This window comes from Saccopteryx bilineata, chromosome 3 (assembly GCF_036850765.1).
Source record: "Saccopteryx bilineata isolate mSacBil1 chromosome 3, mSacBil1_pri_phased_curated, whole genome shotgun sequence".
Taxonomy (NCBI): domain Eukaryota; kingdom Metazoa; phylum Chordata; class Mammalia; order Chiroptera; family Emballonuridae; genus Saccopteryx; species Saccopteryx bilineata.
The window spans coordinates 127,355,662-127,376,531 of record NC_089492.1 but is presented as its reverse complement, the minus strand read 5'-3'; the positions used below and the strand labels follow the sequence as shown (position 1 = coordinate 127,376,531).

The following is a 20,870-nucleotide window of genomic DNA, read 5'->3' as shown; positions in this document are numbered from 1 at the left end:
CAAATAGACACTGAAAGATTTGGGAATGTTTTTTAATATGTAAAACAACATTTTTCGCTATTGTGTTACCTTATAAGTTTTTTTTGTTTTTTGTTTTTTTTTTACAGAGAGTCAGAGAGAGGGATAGACAGGGACAGACAGGAATGGAGAGATGAGAAGCATCAATCATTAGTTTTTCGTTGTGTGTTGTGACACCTTAGTTGTTCATTGATTGCTTTCTCATATGTGCCTTGATCGTGGGGCTACAGAAGACCAAGTAACCCCTTGCTTGAGCCAGCGACCTTGGGTCCAAGCTGGTGAGCTTTGCTTAAACCAGATGAGCCCGTGCTCAAGCTGGCGACCTCGGGGTCTCGAAACTGGATCCTTCTGCATCCCAGTCTGACGCTTATCCACTGTGCCACCGCCTGGTCAGGCATAATAAGTTTTAATATGTAAGAATGTCTTTTATAAATCCTATAGACAAATGTTATAAGCTTATTAATGATTGTGTCACAACTCCCCTCCTTCTTCCTTTCCCCCTACCCTGTATGTAATCCAGTGTATATAACTAGCCTCAGAGCTATATTGGACACTGCACGATTTGGGTCAGCTATATCCCATGTTTGTCATATGCAGCCAGCTTATTAATAAATCTCCTCCTATTAATAAAACCCCTCAAAAATTTATTTGGGCCCTGGCCACATAGCTCAGTTGGTTGGAGCATCATCCCGGAGCACGGAGGTTGCCGGTTCGATTCTAGGTCAGGGCACATATAGGAGCAGCTCAATGTTCCTGTCTCTCTCTCTGCCCCTGCCTTTCTCAAATAAATAAATGAATAAATATTTTTTAAAAAATTTATTTGGACTTGGTGTCTCTACGTAAAATCAGCGGAATGGTACTTTACAACAAATGTTGTCAAGATTCATCCATGTTGTAGCAGGTGTCAGAATTTCATGTCTTTTTAAGGCTTAGTAAAATTTCATTATATTTATTTGCCACATTTTGCTTATGCAGTCATTTGTTGATGGATATTTGAGTTGTTTCAACTTTTTGACTACTGTGAATAATGCTGTTAAGAACACTGGTGTACAAATATCTCTTTGAGTACCTGCCTTTCAATACTCATAGGTATACACCTAGGAGGGAAATTGATGGATCATATGGTATTTCTATGTTTAAATTTTTGAGGAATGTGTTTACTTTTATGCATGAAAAATATTATTCTGAATTGAGAAGCATGCCAAGGCTCTTGCTATACATACTCTATTTTTGTATACCTGTCTCCACCACTAGATGGGGGACTTCTTGACAAGGGCTGCCTTACTCCTTGTGCCCTGTCAGTAATTCTGAGGTGTAGTAAATTCATTCAGTGTCTAGTGGGTGCCTTGCATGCCCTGCACTGGGTAAATTGTAGGCACTTCAGAGGTGCAGGCTGTACCCCATAGGAACTCAGCCAGAAGGAGAGTTAGGCTTGAGGATGACTGATCAAAGACGCACCAACTCCTGCCTGTGCATCTTTCCCAGATGTATACCTCAGCCAAGGTAACCTTCCTTGGCCCCAGCTTCTCCATCCATGAAATGATCTACATTGAATCAATATTCATCATGGCCTGACCAGGCGGTGGCGCAGTGGATAGAGCGTCGGACTGGGATGTGGAAGGACCCAGGTTCGAGACCCCGAGGTTGCCAGCTTGAGCACAGGCTCATCTGGCTTGAGCAAAAAAGCTCGCCAGCTTAGACCCAAGGTCGCTGGCTCGAGCAAGGGGCTACTCAGTCTGCTGAAAGCCCATGGTCAAGGCACATATGAGAAAGCAATCAATGAACAACTATGGTGTCACAACGAAAAACTGATGATTGATGCTTCTCATCTCTCTCCATTCCTGTCTGTCTGTCCCTATCTATCCCTCTCTCTGACTCTGTAAAAAATAAATAAATAAAAATTAAAAAAAAAAAATTCATCATGAACATACTGCCTAGCCTTTAGCACAGTGCCTCATACACGTTAGGCACTCAATTGTCCTGTCCTTGTTAACTGCAGGACAAGAGAAAGCCCTGTAGAGAACCTGCCTGGAGGCTCTGGCCAGGTAGCTCAGTTGCTTCAAGTGTCATCTGGATCAAGGAACATAAAGAATCAACCAATGACGTCATAAATAAGCAGAACAACAAGTTGATGTCTTTCTCTCAATGTCTCTCTCCCTCTCTAAAAAGAAAAAGGGAAGGAGGGAAGGAAGGGAGGGAGGGAGGGAGGAAGGAAGGAAGTTAGGAAAGAAGGAAGAAAGGAAGGAAGGAAGGAAGGAAGGAAGGAAGGAAGGAAGGAAGGAAGGAAGGAAAAGAAAACAAAAAAGAAAAGGAAAGAAAAGAAAAAAAAGAAAAGAAAAGAAAAAAGAAAAGAAAAGAAAAGAAACGAAACCTACTTGGAGGTTTCTGGCCTGATGTTTCTGGGGAGGGATCAGGAGGTCCTCCCCTGCCCTGGATCCCTCTCCAGGCTGACACGCGAGTGCACAGGGAGGGGTCGGAGGTTGCCTTCCGAGCCCCTGTGATGGCGCCGCATCGTCGCTGCCCTGGACCATCCCGCTTCCTTCGGGTTGCCTCGCAGACCGTGTCCGGCCTAGGTGCAGCCCTGGGAAGCTGGCGATCCGCCAGCACGCGCCTCGCGGGTCAGCAGCGGTTGGTCCTCCGCGCAGGTAGGCGGCGCTAATCTAGACCCAGCTTGGGGCGGCACTCAGGCCGGCTCCTCTCGGCGACGGCGCACGGCGGTCTGGTTGTCCGCGGGGCGGGGACGCGGCAGCGGTGGAGGCGGCTCCGTGTCGCCGGAGCCGGAGCGCGCAGGCCCGTCCCGGCGGTCTGCGGCCCGGCGGGGCGGGGGCGCCATGTGGTTCATGTACGTGCTGAGCTGGCTGTCGCTCTTCATCCAGGTGTCTTTCATCACGCTGGCCGTCGGTGAGAGTGCGCGACCCCGGCCCGCGCGGGTCCCCACCTTGGCATCTGTGCTCGCTGGGGGTCCAACAACGAGGGCGCGGGAGCAACCCCGAGACCCCTGCCCGGTGCTCCGGCCTTCGCATACCCCTTCCTGTCACGCCTAACCTTGCCCCTCCTGCTGACCCCAGCAGCCCAGCCGGACCGCGGCTCCGTCCAGGTGTCACAAAGTCCGCTCCAGCAGGGCCGGAGAGCGGCTCTCAGGTTCCCGGCGCCGGCGCACCGCCTACCGCTGCCGCGCCCACCCTCGGGAGCCGACCGCGCCGAGCTTTTACCCCACCACTACCACCGCCTTTTCGCCTGCGGCCCTTCGAACTTCTTACCCTGACTTTGACCCACTTCCCCTGTCCGGCTCGTTCCTACCTGCTGTGGATCTCCGCCGAGATCTCACCTCCTCCTAGAAGCCCTCCGCGTGGGGTTTGATGGCCCAGCAGTGCCCCTGCTGTTTTTAAAATAGCATCTGTCACACTGGAATCGTCTGATTCTCCTTCTCCACCCCAGTCCTCAGCTGTGTCAGAAAAGAAACATTGACTGTCTTTACTGTTTTCTCAGCACTCAGCCCAGCACCTCGCCCATATTAAGTCCCCATCAGATATTTATTGAATGAGTGAACGAAATTACCCTTTTATAGGGTCAGAGGTTAGCAGAGTGCTGAGGCACCAGATACAGGTTTTCACTTTTATGAAATCTCTTTTTAGCTACCCTTATAAAATTTTACTTCTTCAGACTTTGGAGGGCAACACATAGGTGGTTTGGTTTGTTCCTTGCCTTCAGGAGGCCATGAGGGGCGATGGAGACCCAGCAGCAGAGAAAGGGATGACCATGATTGTGGGAGTGACCCTGGCTAATGTTCTCTCTGCTTGCTCCTCTTCCTGCCCCCACCCCCAGCCGCGGGACTCTACTACCTGGCAGAACTGATAGAAGAATACACAGTGGCCACCAGCAGGATCATAAAATACATGATCTGGGTAAGTGGCTGCTTCCCCCAGGGTCCACCCTCACTCTTTACCGTGCCTCAAAAGGAAGAAGTGGGGAAAGTGTGGCATGGATGGTGAGACCTCTGTCCTCACTATTTCCTGAGGGCACCACCCCTACCTCCCTGCCCTGTATCTTGTTCCCTGAGTCTGTTTTCCTGGGTCCAGGTCTTTCTTTGCTTCCTTCCCCAAGTGGCATTGCTTTATTGCAGACCCCATTCTCTGTTCCTTAAGGTGACAGCTGAATACACATTTTCTGTTGACAGGACCATGGCTTTGCCTTTGCTTGGCTGTCTTTCACTGTCTCTAGCCCCTCGCTCTGCTCACAGCATTTAGAACTGAGAGTAACCTTAAGGACAGTTCTGAGTACTTATTCATTGCCTCCTTTCTCATTGGATCAAGTGACGTTTCCTAAGGGGGAGATACCTTCCCTGGCTCAGGCCCTGCCTTCTCCGGGTCTCATGGAAGCCTTCTCTTTCTGAAGATAAAATTCTTTCCAATTGATGTCAAGGCCACAGGAGTGACTGCTGGTGGATAGATTTCTGCTAGCTGCAGGAAAGGCTGGGGGTAGGGGTGGGAACACATTTGGACAGGAGTCCGTGCCTCTCGGGTCACCAGGTGTCAGCAGCTATTGGGCTTGGCCTGAGGTAGGGAGTTAATGGTGGAGACAAGTGGTGGCTCTCAGCTCTGGGTACAGAGGTCCAGCTCATGGGTGTTGTTATAGGAATTTGACCTGGATTTAACCAATTGTCATTTGTTAAGCACTGACAACTATAAGTCCTTCAGAACAGTATTTCCAAACTTCACATATAATTCATTATTGGGTTGTGTTATTAGTTCATTAGGTCATGATCAGCATAAAAAAATGGAATAAAAAAGACTAGAGTTGAAATTTGAACTTTGATCATATATGTATGTGTGTGTGTCAGGGTCATAGTATAAACGTTTTCTTACTGTGGGTTGTTGTCAGTCATTTTGAGAATGACATTTAAAGGTGCTACCCTTTGGGAGCTGAGAGCTAGTTGGGAGATTAGACCTGTGACCAAAACAGGGTGAAATTGAAGCATGAACCTAGTATTGCTCAAGTGGGCCAAGGGTTAATGAATCCAGGAAGACTGCCTGGAAGAGACTTCCTGCACTGTGTGCCTCTGGTTGTTTCAGTTCTCCACAGCTGTGCTGATTGGCCTCTACGTTTTTGAGCGCTTCCCCATCTGCATGATTGGCGTGGGCCTCTTCACCAACCTCGTCTACTTTGGCCTCCTCCAGACCTTCCCCTTCATCATGCCGACCTCGCCTAACTTCATCCTGTCATGCGGTGAGAGGGGCAGAGTTGAGGCAGCTGAGGTGGTTGGATGTACCCAGCTCAGTCCATGGCGCTGTAGGGGTTATGGAGAAAAGGGGCAAACAACTGAGGTCCTCCAGGAGCCCGAGCTGATTGGAAACATGGGGTTTTCACATGTGAGGAGCCTAGAGCCCGCCTTGGCTCAACTGACTTGGTTGAACTGTGGGAGTGGGGGTGGGGGTGGGGGTGGGGGTGGGGGTGGGGTACTCAGACAGGGAGGGTTTTCTCAGGGAGGTAAGTATGAAGAAGGTTTGGCAAGAGGGAAGAGATAGGCTTGCTGAGTAGTTAGAGCTCCTAAGAAACCACTTACCCAGGACAAGCCCAAAGCCCTTCTCTGGCAGGCAGGCAGGCAGGCAGCTCCCAGCCAGTCCTCTGGCCCCGCATCATGAGGAAGACTGGAGTCTCATGACACTGTAGGCCCCCTCCAGACAGCTGCCTTGGGATTGACAAATGTGTCTGGAGGACCCTGGCCTTCTGGCCTTGCCCTGCCACCAGCCTCTGACCCTAGGGAGTCATTTCCCCTTTCTGGGCCTTCGTCTCTCCATCTGTTCAAAGATGATGTTTAGGAGACTCAGTTGGCACCTGGTAGGTACTTAGAGATATTTATAGATATTCACAGAAAAGGTGCTGGGAAGTATTTGGTTACCAGGATTGCCTTTTCTCCCCTTAATCATTGCTGGCCGTCCTAGCCTTTGATCAGGATCTCAGATGGAATCAAGGGTTTTACAGAGCTACTGTCCTATTGCTGTGGGAGAAGCTGGGAAGAAAATTATCCAAGAGGAGGGCACAGTGTTAAAGCTGGACCTCGTCTCCTCTGTGTGCCTTCGCGTGATTTTGCCAAAGGATTTGTTCTCCAGGGTTTAGTGTGGGGAGACCTTCCCTGGAGGCCCCTTTTGCATCTTTTTTGGGGAAGTGGGCCTTCGCCCCAACCCCCTCCAGCAGCAGGCTTCCCAGACCTGCCCTTGAGATGCCTGAGCGAGTTTTCCTGATTGATTCTGTGAGCACACGATACTGTCCTGTCCTCCAGTATTCCTTAGTGCTGGAAGGTGCTTGGGCACGGTAGCACTGCGGTTGCTGCCTTAGAGGGGAGCAGCCAGGGAGACGTGGCAGCTGTCGGTGAGGTGGAAGTGAGGTGTTCCGGATGGAGGATGCTTTTTCCTGGTGCCTGCCTGTCACCTCGCCATGGGATCCGGCGGGGGCGCCTGTCTCTGAGCAGCCTGTCCCCAGGACCTGCTCACTCATTCTCTCCCATAAATTCGGCTGCACACTAAGGAATTGTGTGAGGTTCAGACCAGTGGGCCTTACCCTGGGTCACGATAAGAAAAGACCCCCTCCCCAGAATTCTGAGGAACCCTAAGACTGCACCCCAAAGTGTCTAGCAAACTGTGCCCTTGTTTTCTTGAGGAGTGTTTATTTGAGGAGTCCTCCTTCCTGCCCAGTTCGGAGTAGAATCTCTTGGGAGCATATGACCTACACACCCATGACTTCCTGCCCCCACTACCCATGGGAGGGCTCTCTTCAGGACTCACAGCCACTAAAACCAGGTTCACTGTCACAGCACCTCAGAGGATAGAACACTGAAGTCTTTTTTATAACGTTCTAAGGACTTTCTTACCTGCTTTCTAATTTCACTCATAAATGCCCTCTGCATCAGGCAGGTGGGGCGAACACTCCCATTTTAACAGACAGGAAACGTGAGTCCTGAAGGGTGGTGCGCTTGGCCGGAAGCCATCCTCTTAGTCCAGTGTAATGTGAGGACTGAAATTCAGGGCTTCCAACTCCCAGGAGGCTTTTGAAGGTTAGAAGTTCAGCTTTGTGTATTTCCCCTGAACTAACTGACTCTTCATTCCCTCAACAGGACTAGTGGTGGTGAACCATTACCTAGCATTTCAGTTTTTTGCGGAGGAATATTATCCTTTCTCAGAGGTAAGAAATGTATAGTACATCAAACTACTTACAGGGACAGAAGGAATAGAGGGCGCTTGCACTATTGGCTTTGTGAACCTGGCTATGATTTGAAACTTGATCCACTAGGAATCATACATTTTAAAAAAACTTAGTGTAGATGATTTTAGAAAGCAGTGTGGAAGAGGAACAAGGATCCCATCAGCTGAGATGAGGAGGACACTGCTCTCCCCCAGTGAGTCCTTTGGGCCTCCCAGGCTCCCAGCCTGACGCCCTGCGCTCAGGGTCAGTGGAGTGGCCTTGTATTTTGCAGACTTCACAGGCTCCTCTCACTGGCCTGCCAAGGCCTTCTTTCTGAATTTCTCCAACTCTGCCACTCCAGTCTGGACCCCTGGGGAAGATCAGGGTCACTTCTTTGGGGAGTGTGGGTCAGTCATGGTTTTGTTCTCCATCTGTTTCCTTCAATTCAGAGGAGTTATTTGTCCTAGTGACCAAGATTTGGGGATTGTGGCCACACTCGGGCATCATTAGTCTCTACCTTTCCCCACTGTACTTTCTCCATGTCTGAGGTTGTCCTGTCTCCGTTTCCCAGGCCCTGGCCCCCTTCCGAGATCAGGTGTGGGGTCTTCTGTGCACTCTTGACCACCTCTCTAAGATACAAGGTGACCATGCCCAGCCCGCCCTTGGCCCCTCCAGGGGCCCCCGCTGCTCAGTGTCTCTTGTTGCCAGGTCCTGGCCTATTTCACTTTCTGTCTGTGGATAATCCCGTTTGCATTCTTTGTGTCACTATCGGCTGGGGAGAACATCCTGCCCTCCACCATACAGACAGGAGGTAAGCAGGGTTGTGAGGGGTCATGGTGGGAGGATGCCAGCAAGGCCTGAGTCAACTGGGGGAGCTGGAGGCCAGCCCTGTGATAGAGACGCTTGGGCTTCAGGTGGGGTGAGCTGTGCTCACTTTCACAGACACACACTCATCTCCCCGCCTGTGTCTCCACAGATGACGTGGTCTCCAATTACTTCACCAAAGGCAAGCGGGGCAAACGCTTAGGGATCCTGGTTGTCTTCTCGTTCATCAAAGAGGCCATTCTACCCAGTCGTCAGAAGATATACTGACCCTTGGGAGGGCATGGGGGGCGGGGGCAAGATCAGGAGAGTTAGGCCCCTGGGCCTCTGTACTGGGTAGGGGCTGTGATCCTGGAAGGAACCTTCACACAGCCCTGGCCTGACTTCAACTCTCCCTGAAGCCCCCATCCCCACCTTCCTTGGGATGCTCAGCTTGGCTCAGATCTGACGCTGCTAGAGGCTGTGACCTCAGAGAACACCAGGAAGGGTTGCAGAGCCTGTTAGCCAGAGGCCGTGGTCCAACTGGTTGGAAGCTTCCCTGTGGCCCTCCCCACCCCTTCCATGCTAGGTCAGGAGGTTCTAGCTGAGCCGGGGCAGGCAGGGCAGGGGTCATGAAGCTGGAGAGCAGATAGTGATTCGTTCTTTGGGCAGATGGCCATGGGGCGGGGCCATGGCTTGGCACTTCCAAGAGAAATAGATTTGCTGTTGAACTGTGATTTCTGTCCAAGTCTGATTGCTGTTTGAATAAAGATTTTAGGTGGCACTGTTGCCTTAATACCCTGAAAGTTCATCTTCCTTTCTTCCTGCTGACTTTCTGCCCTGGACTAGATGGGCTGTTCCGCTCCAGAGGTTTCTTTTCTGGGATCGGGGCTTGCCTTTCTGAAGGGACTGTTTCTATGGCCCTTAGTGGGAAGGGACCAGAGATCAGGAGCTGAGCCTGGCCAGGGGGTGTGTGTAGCATGGAAGCGGCCTTTCCTATGCCCTTCTCTTTCTTCTATCTTTTCTTTCTCCAAGGCTCGTGACTGTCAAGCTGGGGGCAGAGGGGGCAGAGGGGACAGTGTGGGACTGGGTTAGATTTTCAGAGCAACAATTACAACACCCTATTTATAAGTCTTCCCTGGAGAAAAGGAGTGGCTCTGGCAGAATTCTGTGTCAGGCTCAAAGAGAAAGTAAAACTGGGCTTCCAAGCAAGCCTGGTTTTTAAAGAAGTGGACTAATGAGAGAAGTTGTTTGTCACTCTAAGAGCACACAGGACTGGCCCTTTTTGTGTGTGTGCTTGGCTCCTGGGGAGATGACCTCAGACTTCTAAGAAGGCAGGCCAGGTCCCAGGCACAGACCAGCATTTGTTGACCTTGCACTCCAACTACAGTGCCTTGCAAATACTCAGTAGTACGTATTGGAATGAAGTCTCCACGAGAGCCATTACTGCCATGTCTTATACCTCAAAGCGAGGATAGCAGGTGCAGAGATGGACCACACACATGTAATACCTACCTGTAAACCCCTAGGAAGGCCCATGAGCTTGAAAATCTTTCCTCCACATCCTGCCTCAAGTCCCACCATCGCCCTTCATTTCCTTGGCTTTAGCATTTCCTGTTCCAACAATACCGGCCTTCCCCTTTCCCTGGGAGGAGCAGCACATTTTGGTCTTCTCTCAGTGGGAATGAGATTGCCAGGCCCTTTTATCCTATGCAGACGGGGGGGGGGGGCAAGGTAAGGACACAGGACCAACATCATCCTCACTGCTGGGCCAGCAGCTGGCCCTCTCCCTTGCTGTCCATTTCTTTGTTCCTCACCCAGTGACATGGCTTTGCCCCTCCATTTATTTGCTCCACTGCCAGAGCTCTCCTGGGGGTTGCCAGTAACCTCTCTTTGCTAAATCTAGTGAACCCTTTCATATCTTACTTGGTCTCTGCAGCTTCTGACAGGGCTGATCACTCCAGCTTCGTGACTTGCGCTTCTGTGGCGGGTTCTCTTCTTACCTCTGTGGCTTCTCTACTTGCCCCACGCAGTGGGGTTTCTCAGGGTCCTGTCGTGGGCTCTCAGGAGGAGCCCATCCATGCGGACGGCTTCAGCTCTACCATCACCTCTCAAGAAAGTGAGAGTTGACCTCCAGCCCAGCATCCTCCCTAGGCTTCTGAACCGCAGGTCTGCCGCCTTGGGGTGCACGAACAACTTTCAGGCCCAGATGGCACTTGCTGCTGTCCTCTGCCTTTTGGGGACCTGCCACGCTCAAGGTCACTCTGGAGCCAGACCAGAAGCCTGCTTTCTATCCTTGCTTTCTCTTTTTTGCCCCCCCTCTTCCAATTTCTAAAAACTGTCAAGTTTGCCTTCTTAATATCTTTTCATTGGAGTAGAACCACTCCCACTATCATCAGTTTTCAGCTAGATGATTGTGACAGCCTCCTCCTGCTTCTCTGTCCCACAGCCATAGTTGTCTTTCTAAAATGCAGAGTTGATCAAGTCATTTCCTGGCCTATAACCTTCCATGGCTTCCCACTGCCTTCAGGACAAAATCCTGACCCCTTAGCATGGCTTTGAGACTCGTGGAATCCTGCTTTCTGCTCGCCTCTCTGGCCTAATCTCTTGCCACCTTGCACTCTGGGTCCCAGCCTTCTGTATCCAGAGATGCCACTTTGATTCCGCTTTCTTCTGTTCACCTGCACATCTTCTCTGTTAGTTCTCAATTTAAGATTTCACTTTGTCCAAGGAGCTTTGAATGTCCCCTCTCCCACCCCACCCCAGCATACCATGCAGATCACTCTGGGCTTACTTGCCTATGCACTGGTCTGTCTCCTCACTAGACTGTAAGCTCCTTGAGGGCAGGACTGTCCTTCAATTTTTGTATCAACAGCGCCTGGCTTGGTGCCTGGCACATAGAAAGCACTCAATAAATGTTTGTTTAATGAATGATTTGTAGTGACGTGTACAGCGGATAGCCAGGGATGCAGGCTAGCTTTCTGGAGGAAATACAAGTGCCTTCATAGTCTCACCCTGAAGCCATAAGTCCTTCCTCCCTCCCCCCAGATATGCCACCTGTGCTGCCTTGACCTGCTGAAACCACAGTGGCATCTCTCAGTGGCAGGGAAGCCGTGGCATGGTGACACTTGAGGTGTCTTCCACCTATTCTGGGTGTGGAGATGAAGCGTGAGGCTCAGAGCCTTCAGTAGAAGGACTGAATCTGAACAAGAGGCAGAATTTCCCAGTGGCTCCTCATCCTGAAAACCAGTCCCTGGTGGGCTCCTTGGGGGTAGAGGGGAGCAAAGGGGACACCAAAGTATTACTTTTACAATGCTAGGGCCTAGGATAGAGACCTCTACTCTGAGCTTTGGGCTGCTGCCCTAATTTGAATCTCTTTGGGGGTGTCCAAGAGATTCCTCTGGGGAGAAAAGGGAGACCTGGGATCTGGGCTTTTGTTGGGGGGCAGGGGCGTTCATCCTTGATCTCAGGAATGGGAAGCCTGAGGGAGGGCATCCTCCCCTCTTCCCTGTCCACAACATGAATGGCCACACCTCAGCCTTCACTGGCCCACCTCACGTTGAAAGGCTACCAAAATAAGTTTATGGGGGGGATTGAGAGGAGGGCAGAATGGGGAGCCCTTGATGGGCTCGCACTGCCGTCAGGAAGACTTCGTCAAATGTCTCCCGCAAGTTCATGGCCAGAGTGTCCGTCCAGAAGGTGTCATCGCCCAAGTACCGCTTCCGGCTCACGTCTTTCATGCTCACAGAGCGGAAGCTCTGAGGCACCTTCATTCTGCAGGGCCGGATCTGAGGGTACAGCTCGTGGACTATCACCTCCAAAGGCAGCTGAGGCACAGGTGCCACCTGGTTGCCAGCCACTGTGCTCAGCAGCGCACCGCCGTGCCCATCAGATCTGACCTCGATATATCTGTGGAAGTCGTGCTCCGGGCTGGGGTCTGCGTGCACGCCCAGGTGGGTGCCCTGCGGATAGGCGATCTGGGGGGTGGGGGGTCTGACAGGGTTGTTGCTAGGATTCCACATCTTAGGCTGCCTGACTTTGGGCTGCTTGTAGATGGGTTTGGGTGTCACCAAGGGCTGCCACTTGGGCCGTTGTGTCTGCACCTCTGGGGAGGAGTGGAAGCTCTTGGGAGGCTTGGGGCTCTTGGAGAGGAGGATGGCCCCGGGTGCAGCTCGGGGCTCTCGCTCAGTGTTGTGGATCAGAGATTGGCCTGGGGGCAGGAGCTTGCTGCGGAGCCACTTCTTGAAATCAGCTTCTCTCAAAATTTGGCGTTCCTTCTGCAACATCAGAGGGCACAAGATAGTGGAGGAGGGCTGCTGCTCTGCTTCTGTGGAAGGAGACCCTGTGGTGATAGCCCTTGGAAACCTCAGATGTGATTGGCCAAATACCAGCCCACCCTGGGAGGGCAGGCCCTGAGGCTGATGGAAGAATCCCCTGTCTTAGGGGAACCCTTGTTCTAATGGGGAGACAACTATTGCCTGAAGGGAGCCCCTGGGCTGCTAGGGCAGGTAGACCTTCTCCCACAGGAGACCTCTAATCTTTTGGAGACCCCGCCTCCACCCTAGATGAGATCTTTAACTTAGAGAGGGGGATAGTCCCTGTCCTCTAGAAAACCTTGAGTCTTAAGGGGGGAACCCATTTTGAAAACAGGGATATGTCCTGCCCTAAGAGATTCTCTGGTTTGTTGGAAGGGAAAGGCAAGTGAGAAGTGCAAGCTGCATTCTTGAGCCTGGAAGGTGAAAGCAGGAAGGTTTAGAAGGGCTGGCACTGGGTGGAGCAAATCTGGGCAGGCTTCTTGGGAGGGGTTGGCCTTGAGCAGCCATGTAGGGGGATACAGTTGGCTGGCTCTCCTGGCTGGGTGGTGATAACTTGGTCTAGTTGTATGTTCTTGCTTCCACTACAGTTGAACCTTCAACTTGTCACAGAACAACTTCAACCTTGTCACAGAACAACCTTCACAGAACAACCTTCAACTTGTCACAGAACCTCCTCATCCCTTCTCAGTGTCTCACTTCTCAGACTATTGCTAAGCCATCAGGTGGTTTGGAGATTGACCCAGCTTGGGAGGTAGGCTCTGATTAGGTTAAGCCTCTCATAATAATTCCATCAGCCTTGCCCCAGACCTAGGTCAGTCAGCACGTGGCTTTCCTTGAGCTCTAGGGATTGGAACAAGAGTGGACAGATGGTCCAACTGAGGCCAATAATAGATGGGGGGGATTCAAGGGGCTTCTGGGAAAGTTTAGAGCCACAGAAACAGATGGGGGTTGCTTCCACTGGATACATACAGAATGGGGGCAAAAGTAGGTTCACTGTTGTTTATATGGAAAATAATACAATAATAATATAAGAATAAACTTCTGCATACCCACAACTGTAAGTATTTTTGCCCCACCCTGTCTGACTGCAAGGACTGGGCGGCACTGACAGCAGAGGGTGGGGCTGAGAGTGCTGGAGAAAGTGCAGCTGGGGCAGAGCTGGAGTATAGATCTGCCAGCCCCTAAGCCCTCCCCACTTCTGGATATACTTAGGATTCCCAGCATTTTTCTGGGCTTTCTGGTTCTTGCATCCTATGTAATTATAACTGCTTAAAATCCTTCAGTGATTCCCTTCCTCCCCAGCCAAGGTCTGCCATTGATCAGGGTCCCAGCCAAATCATCTAGTATGTCAAACTCCAATCACATCAGACTCCCTGGCGGTACTGAATTTGCACTTCCTGGCATGCACGCTTCCGTGTGCTTCGGTGCCTCCCTGCAGGGCTGGCTGTTCCTTCTGCCTGGCCAGCCCTTCCCTACTTCTTCATATAGCCAACTGTGCCCATCTTTAAAGACTCCTCTAGGCATTTTCCCTCTGGCACCCCTGGGTCCCTTCTCTGTGGGAATATAATCCACTTCCCCTACTAAGTTCTGAGTTCCATGAAGGAGAGGACCGCCTCTGATTGGTCTTTGGAGCCTCACGGTCTAGCAGGTGCCTGGCAGACAGTGTGTGCTCAGTGTCGGCTGGAAGGGTTTTTTAATCAGTGTACTTCCCAACAAGGCAGGACCCAGGCCTCATTAGAGATTCTCCTCACCAGAGGTACTGCACTAGGAGGGGCTACATAAATATTTGCTAATTTAAGCTGCACTTGCTAGGGCTGGCTTTTAAGGGTAGAATTTTACTCAGAGGACAGGGAGAGGGAGGCTCTCTGGATGGGCCTGCTTCCAGCCACTCTAACTGCACATGTGCATCTCTGCCTCTGCGCACGTGCCTGGATAGTGGCTGATGTCCGGTGCCCTGGCAGCCCTACCCCTTACTTGATACTCAGTCAGGTAGTCCTGCTCCATGAGGGCCAGGTGGCCTTTGAGCCTCTTCAGTTTCCCCATCTCACAGGCAAAGTTCTTTTTGTCCTGTTTCCACATGGCATCCTTCAAGAACCTGGTGCCAGAGTGAGGGTGTGTCATTCCCCAGTGACTGGGCTTCAACCTGGGAAGACTAGCTCCTGCCTAGGGCCTGGGGGGGGGGCTGCCAGAGATGTGGTGAGCAAGACAACCCACCCCCTACTGCCTGAGGACCCTCTGATTAACTGTTTCCTGTGAGGTGAGAGAGGAAAGGGTCTGATGGTGCACTTTCCATGCATAGTATAGTCTCATATGATAGGCACTTTTTGCCCCCATTCTGTATGTATCCAGTGGAAGCAACCCCCATCTGTTTCTGTGGCTCTAAACTTTCCCAGAAGCCCCTTGAATCCCCCCCCATCTATTATTGGCCTCAGTTGGACCATCTGTCCACTCTTGTTCCAATCCCTAGAGCTCAAGGAAAGCCACGTGCTGACTGACCTAGGTCTGGGGCAAGGCTGATGGAATTGCTACCCACCTGACGAGGCGCCAGAGGCAGGAGGACAGTGCTAAACCCGAAGGGGTAAGGCTTGTGGAAAGCCCCGGCAATAATATCTGGGGGAGGGGCCAGCTCTGTAGACTTATTCCCTAGCCGCTGGCTTCCCGGACCCTCCTCTTCAAGCCTCCCCCTTTGGTGCCGGTCCTAGGGGCAGGGCTGGGAGAGGGTAGGGTGCCGTGCTGGAGGTGGTTGTCACACTCACCGAGCACAAACGCGATGGTTCCATATTTTACAGTAGTCAATGGGCTTGCAGCCCATGGCATCTCGGGCATGGACATTGGCGCCCTCCTTCACCAGGACCTCCACACACCTCAGCATGCCCTCCCGGGCTGCCAGGTGAAGGGGTGTGGAGCCGCTGCTTGTCTGACTGGAGGCCCCACCAAAGGAAGAGGCCAGCAAGGAAGAACAAAGGGCATCTGCCTATCAGATAGGTGTGCAAACCAGCTTCCAGAGAAAGCTGCTCTGCCACCAGCCCACTGGGTGACCCTGGCATGTCCCTTCTCTGTCCCTCAGTTGCCTCAACTGTAGAAGCAGCGTTTGGACTAAAGGAGCAGTCAAAGTCCCGTTATGGGGGTATGGGACAGTGAAGAACTGGAAGGAGAGCTGGGTCAGCGGGAGCTCAGAGACCACTAACGTCATCTTCTTAAATCAACAGCCCCCTTCCCCATGCCTGGCATGGCCCACAAGCCTGTGTGCCCTGGGCCCTGCCTGGTCCTCCACCTCATCCTTGGACCTTGCCCCGTTGTTCCCCAGCACGTGGCCTTTGCACACAGTGTTCCCCCTGCCTGGGACACTTTTCTCTGGCTCTGCATGGCTGGCTCACTGTCTTCGGGTTGTATTTTATTATTTTAAAAAATGTTTTAGATTTTTATTTATTTTTAGAGAGAGGAAAGAGAGAGAATGCAAGAAACAAAGGGAGAGAAAGGGGTGGGGGAGAAGTGGGAAGCATCAACTCAAAGTAGTTGCTTCCTGTATGTGCATTGACCAGGCAAGTCCATGGTTTTGAACCAGCGACCTTGGCATTGCAGGTTGACACTTTATCCACTGTGCCACCACAGGTCAGGCTTCAGGTTGTACTTTAAATATCACTACCTTAGAGGTTACTCCCCCTTCTAAAATAGATCCTCTGCATGCCCCCTTTACTACCTACCCCACCACTCTGTTCTCTTCCTATTTACCACACTCTCATTTTGTTCATTTATTATTGTGCTAATTTACTATCTCCTCCTACACTAGGATATCAGCTTCATTAGGACACGGACCATTTCTGTGTTCACTGCTGTATCCCTTACCCCTGGCATAGTGCTCAGCACATAGTAAATGCTAGTACATATTTTGAGTGAATGCAGCCTCCTATATGCCATCCATGCACTTTCCATGCATAGTATAGTCTCATATGATAGGCACTGTCATCTTCCCAAATTTCAGTTGAAGACACTGAGGCAGTTATTAGTTCCCAAACTTCCCTGCAAATTAGAAATACAAGTGGATCTTTAAGACTTTCAAAGCCCTGGCCACACCTAGACTAATGAAATTACAGCCTCTGGATTGGAACACACACTGGGCTTTTGAAGGTCCTCAAGTGATTCCAATGTACTGAAGAGCACTGAGGCTGATGGTTGAGTGACTTGCCTGAGGTCTCGATGTTTGCTAGCAGGTGGGACATGAACTAGGTCTGTCCTCTCCCAGAACCCAGTTTCTTAACTGTACATCATGTGGGCTCTCTGTTCTATGTGGGAACCAATTCTTGTCACCCCACAGCTTCTCTGCCTGTCCTCTGTGGTTCTGCCTGCCTAAAAGTGGGTTCCTATCTGCCCAGACTCCAAGCCACTCTCCTGGTGCAGGATGGACTCACGTATTAAGGGCTGCCCCGCGCTTAAGCAAGTAGTGAATGCAGGGGAGGACCATGGTCTTGTTTTCCCTGTGGATGACCAGGTGCAGTGGTGTCTGGCCATTGTTAGTGGGCAGGTCCACGGGAAATTTGTACTCCTCTACCAAGACCTGCAGGCATTCAAGCTTGCCGCTTCGGGCTGCAAAGTGGATGGCAGTGAAACCCTGTGGTGGCCAGAGAAGGGAAGGAGGAGGCTGAGCAGGATGGGGGCCCCAGCGTCCAAAGCTAACCTAGGAAGCAATTCCTTGGGGTTTCCCTTCCCCTCTTCTCTCTGACCCTCCCACCCCCACCCCGGGAGTCACTCACACCCCTTTCCAACTCTGGTAAGTGCCCACTCTTCCTTGATACCCCCAAATGGCCCTACCACAGTGGAGAGGTAAATTAAGACCATCTGCCCTGAAAAGGTCACCTCTGGATGCTCTTTGCCAGGTGGGCACATTGTGAGCAATCTTGTTGGGAGGTTCTTGCCCCTGCATTTCAAGGTCCTACCTTGTTATCTGTGGGTATTTCCCTACGGTCCGAATTCAGACAAAACCGCAACCATTCCAGGTTGCCCAAGGCGGCCGCGAACAACTCGGAGTATCTTCCAATCGCCCTCTGGTGCCACTCATCGACTGGGCTAGAGTCGGTGCGGAAGTGGAGGAGGAAGGGGATGTGATCGAGGAAGCAGCCGCAGGTCCGAGTCCGGCTCAGGCGAGGCCCATCACTTCGCACTGGTTCTCAGAGGCTGGGCCAGCGCGGGCCGCCCAGCGGGGTAAGGAGGAGCACCATCCCGAGCGTCCCGAGGGCCCCCGAGCTCGGATCCGGAGGCCAGTCCCGGCCTCAGCCCCGCTCTCCCGGCTTCTCCAAAACCCCCACCCACCGCTCCAGGCCCCGCCCCTCCAAGCAGGCGCTGAGGGGGTTCCCACGCTGCCGCCGGGCCACCTATTTTCCAGCTCACCTGGGCTGTTTGGACTCAGAGTTAGTCCAGCTGAACTTCGAGGAGGCTTTCTCCGAAGGCTGCATGTAGGCACGTGTAGTCGGCAGGGGCTGCGCGCTCCTTCTCTCCCAGTGCTCTCCCACTGAGAGGCATCGCGGTGCCCCCGGGGTCCTGCTAGCCAGACAAGGCTCAAACTCACACTGCGGTCTTGGCAGGGACAGTCCTGGCCCCTCCCTGCTGCTGGTGGCTACTCGAGGGACCGAGCCCAAGCCCCAGTCGTCCTGGGAACTCGGCATCAAACGCACACACAGTAGAGAAAGACCTTAGCTATTGTTTCTGATTATAAAATTAATAAGTACTGATTGTAAAAAACAGAAAAGGGCAAAGAGGAAAGCAAAAACCACAACCCCACTGCCTACAGAAATCATGGTCCATATCGTAGTAGTTTGTACCTCTTCTCACTTCGTGTTGTAGTATGAACTATCTTCCATCAACATTCCATATACCAAACGCGCATTGTGATGCAACCCCAGTCTAACATCTGAATAATTTCGCTGTCATTTCAAATGTGCTGCAGAAAGAAAAATGGCTCCTCTCTGGTTTTTTTCCTTAGCATGAATTCCTGGAAGTAGAATTACTAGGTGAAAGGGAATGAACATTTTTTTTAGTTGTTCATATGTGTTTCCAAACTGCCCTCCAGCAAACTTTTATATTCACACATCCACCTGCATTGAAGCAAGTACTGCACATCAGCGGTGTGACAAATTACTTTGGGCAAGTCACTTGACTTTTGTGTCTCAGGTTCTGCATCAGCAAAGTGGGGATAATTGTACCTGCTTCACAAAGAGCGAAGGGATTCAAACAATGAGAGGAGTCTAGCTGAGTCATTTGCTATTATTATTATTATTTTTATTTTTATTTTTTTTGTATTTTTCTGAAGCTGGAAACGGGGAGAGACAGTCAGACAGACTCCCGCATGCGCCCGACCGGGATCCACCCGGCACGCCCACCAGGGGCGACGCTCTGCCCACCAGGGGGCGATGCTCTGCCCCTCCGGGGGGTCGCTCTGCCGCGACCAGAGCCACTCTAGCGCCTGGGGCAGAGGCCAAGGAGCCATCCCCAGCGCCCGGGCCATCTTTGCTCCAATGGAGCCTTGGCTGCGGGAGGGGAAGAGAGAGACAGAGAGGAAGGAGGGGGGGGGTGGGGGGTGGAGAAGCAAATGGGCGCTTCTCCTATGTGCCCTGGCCGGGAATCAAACCCGGGTCCCCTGCACACCAGGCCGATGCTCTACCGCTGAGCCAACTGGCCAGGGCCTCATTTGCTATTATTAAAAGGAACTATTCCAATCATCACTAGCACTGGATTTTATTTATGTATTTTTATGGATTTTATGATTTTAAATAAACGTTTGCTAATATAGTAGTGGCAATGGTGTTCTAATTTGACTCTGATTGCCAGCAAGGGTTAAACAATTAACAGTTTCTCTTCTGGGAATTATCTGTATACTCACATTATTGTTTGAGGGTCTGAACGTGTCTTATTGATTTGTAAAACTTAGCATAGTAACCCTTTATATATTTTGTTGTTAATATTTTTCTCACTTGGCCTTTAAACTTTTTATACTATACAGTATTCAAAGTGTTGCTTGAATCACTGTTGTTACTGAACAATCTATTGTATATTCTCACCCTTCTCAATTAGAAATGGGCAAAGAATCTGGATAGACATTTTTCCAGAGAAGATGTACAAACAGCCAATAAGCACATAAAAAGAAACTCGATGTTAATGATAAGGGAAATGAAAATCAAAATCACAATGAGATATCATTTCACACCCACTAGGATGGCTATCATAAGTGCTGACGAGGATGTGGGGAAGTTGGAACCCTTATACACTACTGGTGGGAATGTTAAATGGTGTAGCCACGTTGGAAGTTGATTTCCACTCAAAACATTACTCATATAGTAACCATTTGACACCAGTCATTTCATTTCTAGGTATATACCAAAGAGAGAGAAATGAAAACATGTCCACACAAAAACTTGTGTTTCATAGCAGCATTATTTATAATAGCTAACAGTGGAAACAACATGTCGATAAACTGATAAATGGATAAACAGAAGGTGGTGTATCCATGCTGTGGAATATTATTTGGCAATAAAAAGAAATGAATCCATCCCCCCTTACCAAACTCCCCCCACCCTGACAGCTGTCAGCCTGCTTTCTATATATGAGTCTGTATTTATTTTGCTTGCTAGTTCATTTTGTTCATTAGATTCCACATATGAGTGAAATCATGTTACCTGTCTTTCTCTGACTTATTTCACTTAGCATAATGCTCTCCAGGTTAATTCATGCTTTCACAAAGGTTAGAATTTCTTCTTTTTTATGACCACGTAGTGTTCCATTGTGTAAGTGTACCACAGTTTTTTATCTGCTCATTTACTGATGGGCCCTTAGCCTGTTTCCAGATTGTTTTTTCAAATTTTTTAAGTGAGAGGAGGAGAGATGGTGAGACAGACTCCTATATCCATCCTGACTGGGATCCACCCAGGAACCCCTCTCTGGGGCTGATGCTCAAGTCAACCAAGCTATACTTAGAACTGAGTCCAACACTTGGACAGGCTATCCTCAGACCCAGGGCCAATGCTCAAACCAGTCAAGCCACTGGCTATGGGAGGAGAAGAGGGAGGCATGGAGAGGGAAGGAGAGAAAAGTAGATGGTTGCTTCTCATGTGTACCCTGACTGGGAATTGAACCCTGGACATCTATATGCTGGGCTAACGCTCTATCCACTGAGCCAACTGACCAGGGCCTGTTTCCAGATCTTGGCTATTGTAAATAACACTGTAATGAACATAGGGATGCATATATTCTTTCAAATTAGTGTTTGGGGATTCTTAGGATATATTCCCAGAAGTGGGATTGCTGGGTCAAAGGCAATTCCATTTTTAATTTTTTGAGATAATTCCATACTGCTTTCCACAGTGGCTGAACCAATCTGTATTCCCAGCAACAGTGCATGAAGCTTCCCTTTTCTTCACACCCTCGCCAATACTTGTTTCTTTATTTATTGATGATAGCCATTCTGGCAGATGTGAGGTGATATCTTATTGTGGTTTTAATTTACATTTCTCTGATGATTAGTGACGTTGAGCATCTTTTTCTTTTCTTTTTTTGTGACAGAGAGAC

General features: G+C 50.6%; 2 protein-coding genes across 2 annotated transcripts; one reads left to right on the top strand and one right to left on the bottom strand.

Annotated features, from left to right (window-relative positions):
- Positions 1 to 2,728: 2,728 nt before the first annotated feature.
- Positions 2,729 to 10,929, top strand: TEX261 (testis expressed 261). The gene is made up of 6 exons (XM_066267346.1): positions 2,729 to 2,919; positions 3,844 to 3,923; positions 5,091 to 5,244; positions 7,130 to 7,197; positions 7,906 to 8,008; positions 8,174 to 10,929. Exons 1-6 carry the CDS (start codon positions 2,850 to 2,852, stop codon positions 8,287 to 8,289), a joined length of 591 nt encoding a protein of 196 aa, XP_066123443.1. The 5' UTR covers positions 2,729 to 2,849; the 3' UTR covers positions 8,290 to 10,929.
- Positions 10,930 to 11,579: 650 nt separating this feature from the next.
- ANKRD53 (ankyrin repeat domain 53) lies at positions 11,580 to 18,113 on the bottom strand. Its single transcript, XM_066266474.1, is given in 8 exon segments — positions 11,580 to 12,275; positions 14,289 to 14,409; positions 15,071 to 15,235; positions 16,724 to 16,923; positions 17,249 to 17,378; positions 17,700 to 17,812; positions 17,814 to 17,866; positions 18,098 to 18,113. Coding segments are annotated over 8 exon segments (1,494 nt in total).
- Positions 18,114 to 20,870: the final 2,757 nt, after the last annotated feature.